At 50.1% G+C, this 16,033-nt stretch overlaps 8 protein-coding genes across 8 annotated transcripts; 4 read left to right on the top strand and 4 right to left on the bottom strand.

Moving 5' to 3' along the window:
• Positions 1–983: 983 nt before the first annotated feature.
• bipA (Hsp70 family ATPase KAR2) lies at positions 984–3,178 on the top strand (the record flags this gene model as incomplete). Its single annotated transcript, XM_035501834.1, has 4 exons — positions 984–1,134; positions 1,197–1,392; positions 1,449–2,554; positions 2,613–3,178. The coding sequence occupies 4 exons, from the start codon at positions 984–986 to the stop codon at positions 3,176–3,178; spliced, it is 2,019 nt and encodes a 672-aa protein (XP_035357727.1).
• A 287-nt stretch (positions 3,179–3,465) lies between these two features.
• AtWU_06724 (DUF967 domain protein) lies at positions 3,466–4,108 on the bottom strand (the record flags this gene model as incomplete). Its single annotated transcript, XM_035501833.1, has 2 exons — positions 3,466–3,999; positions 4,073–4,108. The coding sequence occupies 2 exons, from the start codon at positions 4,106–4,108 to the stop codon at positions 3,466–3,468; spliced, it is 570 nt and encodes a 189-aa protein (XP_035357726.1).
• Positions 4,109–4,688: 580 nt separating this feature from the next.
• Positions 4,689–6,313, top strand: AtWU_06723 (putative C6 transcription factor; the record flags this gene model as incomplete). The annotated part of the gene is made up of 3 exons (XM_035501832.1): positions 4,689–5,419; positions 5,474–5,927; positions 5,981–6,313. 3 exons carry the CDS (start codon positions 4,689–4,691, stop codon positions 6,311–6,313), a joined length of 1,518 nt encoding a protein of 505 aa, XP_035357725.1.
• Positions 6,314–6,366: 53 nt separating this feature from the next.
• Positions 6,367–7,617, bottom strand: AtWU_06722 (zinc-dependent alcohol dehydrogenase; the record flags this gene model as incomplete). Its single annotated transcript, XM_035501831.1, has 4 exons — positions 6,367–6,848; positions 6,896–6,974; positions 7,027–7,394; positions 7,452–7,617. 4 exons carry the CDS (start codon positions 7,615–7,617, stop codon positions 6,367–6,369), a joined length of 1,095 nt encoding a protein of 364 aa, XP_035357724.1.
• A 2,760-nt stretch (positions 7,618–10,377) lies between these two features.
• AtWU_06721 (beta-ketoacyl synthase, N-terminal domain family protein) lies at positions 10,378–11,601 on the top strand (the record flags this gene model as incomplete). The annotated part of the gene is made up of 1 exon (XM_035501830.1): positions 10,378–11,601. One exon carries the CDS (start codon positions 10,378–10,380, stop codon positions 11,599–11,601), a length of 1,224 nt encoding a protein of 407 aa, XP_035357723.1.
• A 277-nt stretch (positions 11,602–11,878) lies between these two features.
• AtWU_06720 (zinc-binding dehydrogenase family protein) lies at positions 11,879–12,691 on the bottom strand (the record flags this gene model as incomplete). Its single annotated transcript, XM_035501829.1, has 3 exons — positions 11,879–11,947; positions 12,008–12,505; positions 12,572–12,691. 3 exons carry the CDS (start codon positions 12,689–12,691, stop codon positions 11,879–11,881), a joined length of 687 nt encoding a protein of 228 aa, XP_035357722.1.
• A 228-nt stretch (positions 12,692–12,919) lies between these two features.
• Positions 12,920–13,753, top strand: AtWU_06719 (muramidase; the record flags this gene model as incomplete). Its single annotated transcript, XM_035501828.1, has 1 exon — positions 12,920–13,753. One exon carries the CDS (start codon positions 12,920–12,922, stop codon positions 13,751–13,753), a length of 834 nt encoding a protein of 277 aa, XP_035357721.1.
• Positions 13,754–13,844: 91 nt separating this feature from the next.
• AtWU_06718 (TPR domain protein) lies at positions 13,845–15,557 on the bottom strand (the record flags this gene model as incomplete). The annotated part of the gene is made up of 1 exon (XM_035501827.1): positions 13,845–15,557. The coding sequence occupies one exon, from the start codon at positions 15,555–15,557 to the stop codon at positions 13,845–13,847; it is 1,713 nt and encodes a 570-aa protein (XP_035357720.1).
• Positions 15,558–16,033: the final 476 nt, after the last annotated feature.

Below are 16,033 nucleotides of genomic sequence, written 5' to 3'. Positions count from 1 at the left end.
CTCATACACTACTACGAGTGCTGCTAGAAAGGGTCCCTTCAGCCCACATCCACTGAAACAGAGATCAAACGATCTGGCCAGGCTGGCAGAAACCTCATGCCTTGGCTGGATCAATAATTCAGGAATCAGGCCAAGCTGGGATGCGCCTCCTGAGTGGGGAGGGATGTATCCACTTTCACAGCGGAAGACCCTTGGGTGATCTTTTGGTGACTCAAAAAGGAGTAATGACTTGACTCAATGATGGTCAATAGTGGAATCTGGCCATGTGGTGATTGACGAGTTGTTGACAAGCTGGCCCCTTTTCTCATCTTTTCTTCAATCTTCAGCGTCAACCCCCGGACTTCAGTAAGAGTAGGGTCAATCTCCCGGGAAATGGCGCCGAAGGAACGGAACGGCCAGTTGTTCAAGTGCCGAAAGAGGCAAAGTGCCCCTGGAGGAGTGAAGAACGCCTAGCCGAAGCGAGCGAATCACGCGACGATTCTAGCAAGTTCGGTGGACCGCCTTTCCCCATTTGGACGAACGCCTTCCATTTTTCCGCCGGCAGAACCACCGGGCGGTGGCCGTGCACGCTGACTCAGCCCTGCCCTGGACGCGTCGCGGACCAATGACAGCCCGAGGAGTAACCTTAAAGTCAGATACCCGCGAAAAGGCCAGCATGGCCGCTGCGCTTTCTTTGCCGCTGGCAAGCCATACAAGAAGCTGGCCGGAGCTTCTCGAGACACTCTTTCTTCTCTCCGTCGTCGCCTTCTTTCACCCAACTCTCTTCTCCCCCCCTTCCCCCCTTCGCTCTTTCTTTCCTTCCCGTTCTCATCTGGGTTGGACTGTATCTATTTTTTCCTTCTTTCTTCGTGCCGGGAAATAAAAACCGTGTACGAGCAATAGGAGGATTCTTTCACATTCATTCGCTGCTGTCTCCAATTGAGCAGCTCGTCGATTAAAAAGAAGTCTACTACGTGTCCTGTGGTGAAAGGACATTTCACATAATGGCGCGCATCTCGCATCAGGGTGCGGCCAAGCCCTTCACGGCTTGGACCACCATCTTCTACTTGTTGCTTGTTTTCATTGCCCCCCTCGCCTTCTTCGGCACTGCACACGCTCAGGATGAGACTTCGCCTCAAGATAGCTACGGAACTGGTAAGCAGAGTGTCTCCCAGGGAGAGTGAAAGAATTATGCTAACGCTATCTGTTCTCAACAGTCATTGGTATCGATCTGGGAACCACCTACTCCTGTGTCGGTGTTATGCAGAATGGAAAGGTTGAAATTCTCGTCAACGACCAAGGAAACCGTATCACCCCTTCATACGTCGCTTTCACCGATGAGGAACGCCTGGTCGGTGACGCCGCTAAGAACCAATACGCCGCCAACCCCAGACGGACCATCTTTGACATTAAGTGAGTTTTTCTGCTCCTCGCGAGTTTCGTGGCAATCTGTTGCTAACGCTCTCTAGGCGCCTGATCGGTCGCAAGTTCGATGACAAGGATGTCCAGAAGGACGCCAAGCACTTCCCCTACAAGGTCGTCAACAAGGACGGCAAGCCCCACGTCAAGGTCGATGTCAACCAGAGCCCCAAGACCCTGACCCCCGAGGAGGTCTCCGCCATGGTTCTTGGTAAGATGAAGGAGATCGCCGAGGGCTACCTTGGAAAGAAGGTCACCCACGCCGTCGTCACCGTTCCCGCCTACTTCAACGACGCCCAGAGACAGGCCACCAAGGACGCTGGTACCATTGCCGGCCTGAACGTTCTCCGTGTCGTCAACGAGCCCACCGCCGCCGCTATCGCCTACGGATTGGACAAGACTGGTGATGAGCGCCAGGTCATCGTCTACGATCTTGGTGGTGGTACTTTCGATGTCTCCCTCCTGTCCATCGACAACGGTGTCTTCGAGGTCTTGGCTACCGCTGGTGACACTCACTTGGGTGGTGAGGACTTTGACCAGCGTGTCATGGACCACTTCGTCAAGCTCTACAACAAGAAGAACAACGTTGATGTCACCAAGGATCTCAAGGCCATGGGTAAGCTGAAGCGCGAGGTTGAGAAGGCCAAGCGTACTCTGTCTTCCCAGATGTCCACCCGTATTGAGATTGAGGCCTTCCACAACGGCGAGGACTTCTCCGAGACCCTCACCCGCGCCAAGTTCGAGGAGCTGAACATGGATTTGTTCAAGAAGACCCTGAAGCCTGTCGAGCAGGTTCTCAAGGACGCCAAGGTTAAGAAGTCCGAGGTTGACGACATTGTCCTCGTCGGTGGTTCTACCCGTATCCCCAAGGTCCAGGCTCTTCTCGAGGAGTTCTTCGGTGGCAAGAAGGCCAGCAAGGGTATCAATCCTGATGAGGCTGTTGCTTTCGGTGCTGCCGTCCAGGGTGGTGTCCTTTCCGGTGAGGAGGGTACCGGCGACGTTGTTCTGATGGATGTCAACCCCCTGACCCTGGGTATTGAGACCACTGGTGGTGTCATGACCAAGCTCATCCCCCGCAACACTGTCATCCCCACCCGCAAGTCCCAGATCTTCTCTACCGCCGCTGATAACCAGCCCACCGTCCTCATCCAAGTTTGTAAGTATCTCATGCTTTGATTGAATATCCCGGAATGTCTGCTAACTGACTGTCACAGACGAGGGTGAGCGTTCCCTGACTAAGGACAACAACCTGCTCGGCAAGTTCGAGCTTACCGGCATTCCTCCGGCTCCCCGTGGTGTTCCTCAGATCGAGGTCTCCTTCGACCTGGATGCCAACGGTATCCTGAAGGTTCACGCCAGCGACAAGGGCACCGGCAAGGCCGAGTCCATCACCATCACCAACGACAAGGGTCGTCTGTCCCAGGAGGAGATTGACCGCATGGTCGCCGAGGCTGAGGAGTTCGCCGAGGAGGACAAGGCCATCAAGGCCAAGATCGAGGCCCGCAACACCCTGGAGAACTACGCGTTCAGCCTGAAGAACCAGGTTAACGACGAGAACGGCCTGGGTGGCCAGATCGACGAGGACGACAAGCAGACCATCCTGGACGCCGTCAAGGAGGTGACTGAGTGGCTCGAGGACAACGCTGCCACCGCCACCACCGAGGACTTCGAGGAGCAGAAGGAGCAGCTCTCGAACGTGGCGTACCCGATCACCAGCAAGCTGTATGGCTCTGCGCCGGCGGACGAGGATGACGAGCCCAGCGGGCATGATGAATTGTAAAATTACCATACCATTAGAGGGATCTTTATGGAGTTAGCATTTTGATTGTTGTGTGTTTTTGTTGAGACCATTGTTTTGGCCCGGTTTTTGCTGACCAGTCGTCCAACCGAGTATGATACCTGACCTGACCTTGACATTATTAGAGGCAGCAATTGCATGATACCTTTTATCCAACCTTGACTCTCTAATTTTGTAGACTATACGTAACACAACTACCATATAACACAACATAAACAATCCACTCTAATACAATTTCTCTATAGAATATAATACATTGATGAATCCATTTACATCTTCGCAATAACCTCCCTCACCGTCTCCACCACAACCTGATGATCATCCTCCTGCTTCAACCCACTCACCACCACAACACCCACAATGCCATCCACGCCCCTCACACGGATCGGAAACGCACCCCCATGGATCGCAAACTCATCCGCCGCGCCTCCCCCGCCAGTACTCGTCAACGCAAACTTCCTCACAAACGCCGCCTCCACCTCGCTCGCTTCCGCCCCCGACGAACTCAACATCTTCTGTCTCATCAACCAACTCGACACGCCCCATCGCAACACCGTGTTGCGCTTCCGTCGCACCCACACCTCGTTGTCTGCTACCGTGCCGGGCTCGGTCGCGCATTGGAAGATGACGTGTGGTTCGGAGCCGCCCGTCAAGGTGATGGAGATTAAGGCTGGTTTGCGTTGTGTGGGTGGGAGGGATAGGATGCGCTCGCGGAGAGCGAGGCCGAGGGTCCACGCGGTGCTGGAGGTGAAGGTGGGGAAGAGGACGGAGGGGTTGGATTCGAGGGCTGCGAGGTCGCGGGGCTGTTTGGGAGGGAAAAGTAGTGGTTAGTTGGGGGTTTGGAGAGGAGGGATGGGGATTGTGGGGTAGACGTACGTCGGTGCTTGCGGGGGGGAGGGGAGTGTCTTCCATGTTTGGTGGTTGGTGGGAGGGTTAAGATGGGTTCTTTGTAGATGATGGGGGTGTTTGTTGGCTTTGTGAAGAGATTCAACCAAGTAAGGAGGAGGAATAGTAGGTAGTAGAGAAGAAAGGAAAGAAGTAGGTAGAAGATCTGGAGTAAATGACAGGAGGGGTCCTGATTGCTAAGCTCGGTTGGGGGTGTGGGGGTAGTCTGTTACATAAATGATTACATGATCATCTACTTACTACTCCCTCTATACTTGGGATGCTGTTGTCATGCCACATCATAACATGTCCATGTAACTATGGTTCACATCATAATACTGACTTTGTTAAGTTATTGAACAATTGGAATGGAATTATGGCTGTGGAGAAAATGGTGGAATCTGCATGCAATCGGGATTCTGATGAATGGCCGGTCTTCTGACTCCGCAATTGCTTTGCTTCCCCTCATCTGCAGCTAATCATTCATCTCATCCCTCTCTTCGGATACTCCCTTCATTTTTCACTCTTCCTATCTACCCATCCATCCTTCCATCCATCTCCTTCGTTAGCTATCTGATTGGGACTCAGTGATTATCATCCCCTACCCATGCGCCATCGACTCACAAAGCGTGCATGCGATGAGTGTATCTCCCGCAAGGTCAAGTGCAGCGGCGCCTGGCCCTGCGATACCTGCCAGAGTGCTCCTAAGCAAGTCAACTGCACTTACCTGAAGCCTGCACAGAGAAGGGGACCGAAGGTAAGGAGGTATACTGGTGAGCAGGGAGAAGATCGCTTGACAACCGGTCCTCTGATTGCTCCGCATGTCGACCCTCGTGACGAGGGGATATCCCGTGGGGAAGCAGAGAGACATGCATCGAGTTATATCCCAACAGAAGAACTAGTCTCAGTTGTGCGTTCGTATCAGCAGGCCTCTTATAGTGTTTGGCCGGTTGTCGACGCTGAAGTGCTATTGGAGAAGCTTGAACATGGCACACCAGATGTCGGGACCTTGTGTCTGGCTATGGCTCTCTGTGCAGCCACCATGGCGCAGCTGCAGCTTGCTCCGACAAGTATTGATAGCAAGATGATGGCAGCGGAGTGTATGAGGATGCGTGAAGCTCACCTCGATTTGAGAAGCGTCTTGGTTTCCTTCTTCCTGCATGTTTATCATGCCAAGATCAATAAGAGAGACTCGGCCATGTTGTTCATACGAGAGGCTGTGTATGGAGCTAGGCTGTTGAAGCTGGATGAGGGTGTGGGTGGACACGACACTGAGTTGGATGCGGATGTTGTTGCTAATAAGGAGATCGTGTTTCTATTGCTGTGGGTTTCTGAAAGGTAGGAACTGCCTCCACACTTAGATTGTAGCTCACTTTAGCTGACACGGTTTAGGGGCTATTCTTTGCATCTTGGTCTCGAACCCTCGTATACCACTCCGATTCGCCTACCAGATGAGGTTGATGTCGGCAATAATGCGGATGTGAAAGGCTTGCTGGAGCTTGGCAGACTCTTTGCCACGTTTGACAGATTTTCGGCTACGAGAAGCAACAACGCTAGAGATAAACCGGTAATGACTGCAGATAGTCTGGCAGAGACGGAGACAGTCTTGTCGATGCTTTCGTTCGGCAAAGGTGACAGACCTTCTACCCGTATTGCTGATTACTGCATCACGAAAGAATGGATGAGGACGATCATCTGGCAAGAAGCTCTGTCTCGGCATCTGCTCTCGTCGAAATCGGGTGCCCGACTTATGACGTTCAGGTTCCCGGCCGTGGTCAGCCGTGACCTCCTGATGTCGTTGCAAAGCTTTACTGAGTCTGACCTTTTACCATTAGGACGCGACCAGGTTTGTCTTCTGCATTGATTGAAATTGTGCATACTAATGGAATCTGGCATTAGCTGTTGAAGTGTTTCGAAATTGCCAACTCACTCGCGGATACTGTCCTGCTCACGCCATGTGTCCCGACATGCTCTGACTTTCAATTGCGGCCGCATGATTTCCTGCACGCGTTGTACCAGAAGCTGCTGCCTTTCCTGGAGCAAGATTTCATGCTCAAGTCGATACTGCATAGTAAAACGGCCGAGGCTTTGGTTAAAGCCCCTGCGCGCTTGCTGAGATTGAACTATGACCCTTGGTCATTCGATAACGATAAGGATGACGCTTACAACACCGGAGAAGAGGTGGACTCTCCCGAGGAGGACGCTGATTCGCACTGGAATCTTTATGGATAGAAAGTGGGTGAACTGCAGAACTGCTATTCTCTGAACTATACAGCAAGTGTAAGCTACTGCGAAACTTGAAGGACAATTCTACCTGCAATATCACCCTTCTCCATCTCCTCGTACACCTCAGGCAACTCCTTGAACGTGCGAACTTTGATTTCCGGTTTGACAACCCCACGCCGGACCAACTCTACTGCCTCCATGCACTCTTTCAGTGAGCCGATAAGGTTTCCGGTAACCCGGAGGCCTTTGATTACGATCGTGCAAATAGGAGTTTCCAGTACTGGACGGCCCGGCGGGATTCCAACGCAGCTTAGAGTGCCTCCAACCCGCAGCATGTCACAGGCATGGGCGAACGCTTTGGCGCTTCCCGGAGTCACAACAACAGCATGCGCACCAAGGCCGGTAATCTCATGGACTCGCTGCACCGGATCCGTTGAAGTGAAGTCAATGAACTCTGTAGCTCCCAATCCAAGGACAAAATCTCGCTTGTCAGCAGCGTCAACGCCGATCACCAGTGCTCCCTGTGCCTTCGCATATTGTACTGTCTGGTCAGTATGTGGTAGCCTCGCGATAATGCGCCACACTTACCAGCCAGATGTCCGAGGCCACCTCCGGCACCTACAACGACGAGCCAGTTGCCTGCCCGGATGTTTGTATTGAGAACAGCCTACGGATAGTCAACAATTAGATCTCTTTCCGTGCTTAGAACTGATTATTACCTTGTACGCTGTGACACCAGCACACAGCACCGGCCCGATAACCTTTGGATCTATATCGTCAGGAAGGATAGTGAGATTGTCGGCATCCAAAGCGATATACTGCTGGAAGCTGCCGTCTTCATGGTGGAGGTGGTTCGTGCCCTTGACACAGTACTGTTCCGTGCCGGCTAAGCAGAATTCGCATCTTCTACAAATCCGACTAGCGAAGCGAATGCCGACCAGTCCGCCGACCTTCAGGTCCGGGTCACAGTTGGGGCCCAGAGCCACAATTTGCCCGACGCCTTCATGGCCTCCAACATGCGGCAGTTTAATCTTGGTGATTGGGTTGCCATCAGCACCAGCGGCGGTGCCGTTTTTCGTATGTAGATCTTCCCGAACGTGTTAGCCATCTAGATGACTTGTATGATCGATGTTCTAAGACTGACCACTTTGACAGACACCTGTGTAGAGCACCTTCGCTAATACCTCATTCGACCCTGGGGTAGGAACGGGATAGCCTTCACGAAATTCCACACTGCCACCCAGTTCTCGAACGAGAGCCACCGTCTGAGTCTGGGGGATCTCGTCTGAAGGAAGGGACATAGCACCCATGTTGAATTCTCTGAAACTCCGAGTACTAATTTTCTTCTCTCTGGGACAAGTGCTCCAACAGAAAGTGATGCCTGGGGAGTAAAGCCATATAAATAGTCTAGCATCTAGCTTCTAGTATCCAACACATCTATCAATCAAACCTCCAAATTAACGCCCCCAATTGCAATAGTGTAGATACCTATCCCTCAATAGACGAAATTCACACCCCCCTAACCAGGCTAATTCTCCAATTGGTCCAGACGCCCTGCAGCCGCGGGACCGAACCACAGCAGCAAGACTCGCCCTAATCTTATTTCTCCGAGCCAAACAACGTCGAACAAAGAACCCCCTCGCACGGACCATAGGTGAATGATAGCCACTTACTTCTACTCATACCTACATGATCGTCCTACATTCACCATCGTCTAGACCCCTCGTGTCGCTGCTGAGGTGGTGTCTTGATGTTTAACACCCCCTCACTTCGTGATAGTAGAGGTGTGGCAGATTTGCATTGCATGGCTCCGCAATTTCTCCGCGCGATAGGATGAGTGTGTATTGGATGGGATGGGTGGTAGCTCGTATCGCTTTTTCTCCGAGGGGTGGAGGTGTCATGCGCTGCGTATTTGGGGATGGATGGAGAGATAGAGGGGTGAGGGAGGAGGAATGTAAGAGATAAGGAAGAGTTGGGGAAAGCATCTTCCCGAAAGGTGGAGGTAAGGAAAATGTCAAGGAGGGTTAGTATCGCTGTTCGATAGTGTAAGCGGATGATCGTCCGAACCTTCCAGTTGCGATGCGCCATTCTTGATAATGATGATACGGTCAAGCATTAATTATTGAGGATGCGAGATGTATGTCAATCTAAATAGGGGGAAGTGGTTAGATTTTTTGATCTTGCAGCCAGATTGGTAGCTTGACTTATCTTGGGTGAGTCAATAGCAGTTCTGTTATAGTTAGAAAACCATCATCGCTTGTCCAGTCTCTGTCTAATGTAGTTCCCGTCGCAGTCAGTTTGTATGTCTGCAGTAATCATGGCTGTACTAAGAGAGATCTACAGTCATCATCCATATAAGGCAAGTGATGAGCTCTTCCCTCAGATATCGCGGGCCTAATCCTTAATCTCATGAACCCTAGCTGAAAATTCACTATCGGGTGGCAAGTATGGTACTAGTCAACAAACATTTATCTAAAAGTGGTCTACTTCATGCTAACTTAGAAGAAAATCCTTTATACAGATCGGATCTCCCAGACCTGGATAACATAAAGCTGCTATTGGTCTGCATGTACGGGGTTCTCTGAAGCAGAGATGCCGAGGCGGATCAATGAAATGTCAAGGGTGGACAGAGTCGGACGAGTTACTACTAGTCATGTAGTTAGTTTAGTTCCATCTGTGTATCTCCAGTGATGTATTTATCTGCTGATGCTTTTACTGGTACTAATACTTGACAGGCCGACCTATTCTCATTCTGTATCAGGCTTACGTCTACATCTCTATACTAAGCAGATACAAACACACTCCATATATCGCGTTCTAATTTCTTGGAGAGTCGGCATCATATCAACTTAGTGAAGTGGAATGAGAAAAAATCCTATGCATAGCCATGGCTTGAAACTGACAGGTTACTACTGTACTCGAAAACCTATTTGTAAGGAAATTAAGCAGATGTTCCAAGTAGGTATATACCTATCCCGCTTGAATACAGGCGCTCCGGGGCAATTCCTCAAACAACCAGGCGGCCAAGGCGGCCAGTAATAAGACATCCAAGAGCAAGTTATCCAACAAGATCACCTACATGGACCACTATTGGTTGCAATCTAGGTACCGAGACCCTGAGCAGTTGCTGCGGCCTCGGACGATGGATTGAGAACCAGAGTACTAGATACTATATAAGTAGCCCATGGTCAGAGATATCTCCCGAATATTTTGCAAAGACATTCATTCTATCACAAACACAAAAGGCATTGTATCTCACATAAAACCCAAGACACTTCCTACACTCGAGACCTTACTCTATCACTCATTAATATGGTCGCATACAGTTCGAAAGCTCTGGCCACAGCTGCTTTGATTCTAGGCTGTTCACCTTCCGCCTTTGGGTGACTGGTCATCACTGGATCAACTTGGAATGTGAATGACTTCTGGCACCATCACCACAACTGATAGCGGCGTTCAAACCTGCGACGGTAACGGAGGTACTGGAGACAACAACGTTGGTATGTTTGTGGTTTTGTCTATTCCACTTGTATTGGTTTAGTATACTAAATCTAAGAAAAGACTGCATTTCCGGTTACTCGCTAAAACATGACTATACCGACAACAATAGCAACGGCTAAATTGAAATGATAGATCTATAACAAACAAACCCCAGCTCCGGTACCAGATCGAGGCCACAAAATGAAGGCCCCAAGGAAGAAGGTCTGATAAGCACAAAGGGTAACAAATACCCACCCATATGATGTGACTGTGGAACTGCGGACGGAAGGGACCAAGATAAGTGGTAGACCAGGGTGCTCTTACCTTTTCCATATGCCAGTATCTCACAATATCTCTGGAGAATATGGCCTTGTTGTGGTGCACTGCACCACGTCTGTCGTTCTCGTTTACCAGTACCAACTACAGAAATATCCGTTACGATCGACCGCATATTTAGGTAAGGACAATTTCAACTATCTTCTCAGACTAATTATGAGATATCTGGATTCTCACGATGAAGACAGAACACTCATTACTCTCAACTTTGTCGACTGCCATCTTCCATTCAGTGCTAGGCCCTCTCTCTCACAATGACGCTGCGAACGATTCCTCCAATTTTCCGAAAAGAGTTTATCAGAAAGACATTCCAAGAACAAGAGCTCGGCAAAGTTGATACGTGGGCGGACCTGAGACAACTGAACACTATTCCCTCTGAACTCTACTCCCGAATTATGTGCTGCCTTGATGAGCCCACCCGTAAGACACTCGAGCTTGCGTCAAAAGGGATACGCAACAGGACTCAGGAGGCCTCGTTGAAAGCGAAATGGATCGAAATCAGAGTTACCAATGACATGACAGGGTTCTATCATCTATTGGAGGTGGCATACAATAATTTTATCTGCTCATACCCTGAGACTCTTTGGTTTGAGCCCAGAAGGCTCACAAACGCGGGGCAGATGGCGTCCACTTTACCTCCTTGGCTAGATACTTCTATAAGTGACTCGTTCCCGGCGACCAGCCAGATTTCCGACGCGGTGAAGAAGATTTCGAACATCAAGACCATAGTTATCGAATATTGTCGGTCCCCACGAAGTGCAAACGGCACCAGCGGCAAGTTTCTTCAAATCATATTCTCAGCCCTTACGGATGCCGGGACTCAGCCTGAGTATCTATATCTGTTCACGAAGGATTCAATTCAACCCACGACAGAGTTACTGACGGTTGTACCTTGTGAATACTACACTCCCCCCAGCAATGTTCGTATTGTATGGTATAAGCTGGTCTTCTTGGCGGTGGGTGAGCCCTCTGATGGGCCAAGCAGGGAGTATATTGCCCATATGTTCGCCTCGTTGTTTTTAGACGCTTGGAAGCTAAAGTATCTGCTGTGGCATGGCTCCCCGGTACATCCTATGTGTCAATGGTGGAGAAGGCTAATGAGGCTGGCTATCGATCCCTTTGACGGGAAGGACTCCAAAGAAGGGACCGGCGTGGATCTCTGGAGATTGTCGATCGAATATGTGGACATCAGCACTGAAGACCTCATTCGATTTCTCGAGCTGCATGGAAAATACCTAACAACACTCACCCTTTATCGGGTTTATGCTCCCGAAGGGGGCTGGCGTAAAGTCCTCGAACTGCTCAAGGATAAAACAATCTGTCCCAAGGTGCAGCGCGTGAGGCTTGTCGTCGGACGTATTCTGGTGAATACCCAGCAAATCCAAATGCATTCAGATAAGCTGGAATATGATACGGACAACCCCCAGTTGAATAATATAGATCAGGCAATCACTCGGTGCGAGGAATTGGGGTACTAGGTGGTCTTTCACCCTCCTTGTCGTATCTGCGTTCCTGCGAAGTTATGCCGGGTTTATTATTGTTTTCTTGTTCGCGGACTGAACTACTCTTTCCGAACAGGAAGGGGGCATTAGAATAGAATAGCTTAGCTTGAATCACAACATATATACTTACACTTTGACATAAGATATTCATCATTCGTGGAAGAAGATCAAACGTTCGCATAATGAGTCGAATAGAAGTAGGTTGAAGCAATCCATACTGAATCCATCTAACCTCCTCCCCCAACCCCAACCATTACAATGGAAAATAATCATAATAATAAGAAACCGTCCGACTCAGCTTCCCATCCCTATGATCCTCACCCTATCGACCTAGTCAGCATACAACCACATACACACACACCATCAAATCACCGAAACTCACCAAAGCCACAATAAAATAATCCAACAATTCATCTTCCATCTCCACCCAATCCTTCTGCCTCGAATGACTCCCATCCTCCGGAAACGTCTGCGCAGAATCAAAGTCCACCCAAAGCACCCTGTCCTCATTCCCGGAAACCGAAACCATCATATTCCTCGGCATCGGATCACCATGTAGAACATTCGCCTCGTGGATATCGTCCAGGATCTGACGGAACTTGGTAATGCGTTGCTCAGAATAGTTTTCTAGACCTATCATCTGCATATTGGGGATATATTCGATGAGAATCGCGTTGGGTGGTAATTTATCATCAAGGAACATGTTGAGATTTGGCCAACGAGCAGGTTGAATGTTCCTGATTGTCTCGTAGAAGTCGGGGATGACGCCTCTACTGCAGAAACCTTTTGCTTGTAGGCGCTGGTAGGCTGTTGATTCAGCGATGAAGAGGTTGACTTCCCGGTTTGGGGGGTCATGCTCTGAGGGGCCGCGGTCGTGGTACTGGTGTTATTAGGGGGTGGGATAGCAGTGGGTTTGGGGGTAGGGGAGGGGAGGGGAAGTTCATACTACTTTTAGCACGCAGGGGTTTTCTTGGTAGAGGACTTTGAAGACTACGGAGTTCTTGGATTCTTGAAGTGTTGAGAGGAAGGTTATGTCGGATGGGGTTATGGTTAGTTCGGTGGACATGGTTGGTATACCAAGTTTGATGTTAGATAGAATGTAATCTCGGGCTTCCAGCTCGGCGTGGTCTAGCGCTAAATACGGAATAACCCTTTTCTATCTCAGCTCCACTGCCCGGCCACTTTCGACCTGCCGCCACACCGGCCTTATTATGAGGCAGTCCCCAGCTCGTCCACCTACTTTTCTCCAACAACTCTTCCCGCTCTGTATCATCCACCCAGACATTTCGCATCCATGATTGCAAGATGTGTTCTCCGCCGCCGCCCGTACTTCAGCAACAAACCAAGCTTTCTTCGCCTGCGCTTTCTTATTCGTCCTCCCGCTCCCCGTCTTGTACATATCACGCCGCCTTTCATCCCAACACAAATGGCTTCGCGGCGACAGGACCCCTCTAAACGCACTCCAGAGATTGAGAGCGGGATGAACGGTGCCGATGAGCTAGAGAGACTTCTAGACAAAGATAACTTTAAAATATGGGGTTTTATTATCTATCGATGCACATATCAAAGTGACTCTGACTGGGAGAAACTAATGATCCGATTCTACAAGCGTGTTGAAAAATATCTTCAGTATTATAATGGTCTAGATCTTCTTGCCAGATTTACTCCAACAGTCTTGGAAGATCGATCTTTTGAGGGTATGACAGTGGCCTCATTACGTGATAAATTTAATAAGTGGGCTGTGACTGCAGTGAAAGAGGAACAGGAACAAGAAATTGATCCCAGGCACTTATGGCATTTGAAAAACGGTAGATACCGCTTTTTTATTATGGTAGATCAAGAAGCGTTGGATTCAATCCTGAGTACGCCAGATAATGATATACATGGAGGATTTGTTCGTCTGGTCAATGCTGAATGGAAACCAGAAGAATTGGATGAGGAAGAGCTGGCAGAACGCGGGGGACCTGATCCAGAAGAGGAGCCACTAGAAGGATGTACAGAGCAGGATGTTGGCTGGATGAAAGTATACTGGAGGGACTCACAGACGCCTGGATACGTGACTCTTGATGACTCCCTTCAATGGGATAGATCTTATTCGCGGCCACCTGTGATTCAACGTCTTAGCTAAGAACACGGCTTGACCATATTATCTTCACGAGTCAATCAATCGAACACAAAGCTTTCCACTATAAGACTCATGTATATACACCCGAACAAACTCATGAACAACACTGCGACCCCTGCACACTCAACCGACAAAAGCACGAAGACTTAATGTCCACATCAGCCACACTCAAAGCAACATCCAACTGCTGCTTAATGATAAGCGCCTCTGCTCCACGTCCCAACCTCACCAAACACTCATGATACCCATGCAGCGCCCACACATTATTCGGATGCTGATGCGCCCGAGTAATTTCCGCATCTAGACCCAAATCCTCCGCATACGCCTTCGCAGCCTCCTCCACATGGCCTTGCTCCAGCGATAAGGCCGCATACGCATGACGCGTAGGTAACATCCAGCCCCAAGGCTCGGTATACATCAGCGCATCGTCATGACGAATTGCCTCGCGAAGGCTTTCAAACGCCTGCGTAAAGTTCCCACGACGGTACTCGATCTCACCGTCTAGCATGGCCGTCGCAACCTTCAGAATATCAATGATGAGGTTCGGGTAGTCTTTCCGACTAGGGGGAACCCTTTTAGCAGCCGCTTCGTAGAGGGTGCGCTCTTCCAGAGCTTCGGGGACGTTGTTTGTGGCTGCTAACGCAATTGCCTTGCCGTAGTGCGTCATGGCTGTGGTGACGCAGTAGAGGTCCTGATCTTCAGGGATTGGAAGTGCTTTGAGCTCTTCCCAGAGTCCGAAGCGGACGTAAACGTGAACGCGTACTGATTTGAAGAACTCAAGCCAGTCTGCTAGCGGTGGGGAGTCGACCCGGAGGACATCGTCTGTGATTGAGGCTTCCATCTGGTCTACGGCTTTCAGCGCGATTTTGGACTGACCGGAGAGCATCGCCGCGTAGATGAGCGAGTGGTAATTGTGAAGACGGTAGAAGCTGTACATGTTTTTCGCACCTTCGCGGGCGAGGAATTTCTCGTCCGCTTGGACTGCTGCGGTATTCGAGTCGACTGAGCGACGGTAGTCGCCAACCAGAACATCGAGATGAGTAGGCATGTGGTGCAAGTGACCAGCGTCAGGGACGAGATGGCGTAGAGCATCCGCTGGAGGGAGCGCAACGGCAGGAGTGGCGGACATTTCCCAGAAATGAATACAGAAATGAAGCAGACCCGGATGGGTATCCGCGCCAGGAAGGGCCAAGCCATCTTTGAAGAGCTTCTGCACGTCGTAAACGGGGGATGTCTCGATAGGGAGACCAGTCTTGATGTGGAACATCTTGCGCTGGGCCGTATGCATCTTTGCGTCTACATAGAGAGCCAAGACGTCGAGATCAGTCGGAAACTGGTCATGCACTTTCTTCATTGCTGCGTCGTAGGCGTGGTTGATGTGATCGTAGTCTTCGGCGGGGTGGTCAACGGGGAAGCGAGTTTGCATGGCTTCAATGAGTGCGCGCTCAACCGGAGTGACAGAAGCTGCTTTACATAGCTCTTGAGCCTTGCGTGCAGCTTCGTGGCATAGCTTCATGCTCTTTTTGAGGTCAACTGAATCGAATAGACGCCAGGCCTTGTTGTAATTTGGCCCCATTGCGTAGGCCAGGCCCCAGTAGGCAATGGCGCAGTTGCGGTCGTGGGCTATGGCCTGCTCAAAGCATCGGTAGCCTTCGGCATGGTTGAAGGCGTAGCACCAGATGAGGCCGCGGTCAAACCAGATCTGCGCATCTTGGCTTGTAGTGCTGATGGGTCGAGTGTATGTGCCCAGGTTGTAGTAGTCGTCTGTGGCAGGGCGTGGGATCATGAAGTCGGGGACTAGGGACATCTTTGATTGGTCTGACTTAAAGTCTGTCTAAATGGTACAGATGCAAGTCTTCAAGCAATATAAGATCTGAATCATGGCAAAGCTGGGTTTCTGGCAAAGACTATTGAACAATATATACTATTGTATGATGGTCACGTGAGACGCAGTTGCTCCACTGAAATGCTTAGTCCCCGGTTTCAAACACCGAGTTTCAGACGCCGATTGGCCTACAGCTGCCCTACCAGTCAGTCGAGTGGGATCGCCATGTTGATGCGTGATAATGAGTTGATATTAGTCATTCCTGGACGACTATAAATATCATATTAGACGACTTCAGTCCTCCAGTAAGCACATAATTACTATACTGGGATAGATAGATTGGCGATGCCAGCGTCGGTCCTCCGTAATCTTGGATATATTTTAGTTGCTCCCTTTGGGAGGCATACTGCTTATGGAGGCTTCGAACGTTTTACTAGCAGTAAAAATATGTACCAAGG

This window comes from Aspergillus tubingensis (genome assembly GCF_013340325.1).
Source record: "Aspergillus tubingensis WU-2223L DNA, scaffold_8, whole genome shotgun sequence".
Taxonomy (NCBI): Eukaryota; Fungi; Ascomycota; class Eurotiomycetes; order Eurotiales; family Aspergillaceae; genus Aspergillus; species Aspergillus tubingensis.
This window is presented reverse-complemented; position numbering and strand designations above follow the sequence as displayed.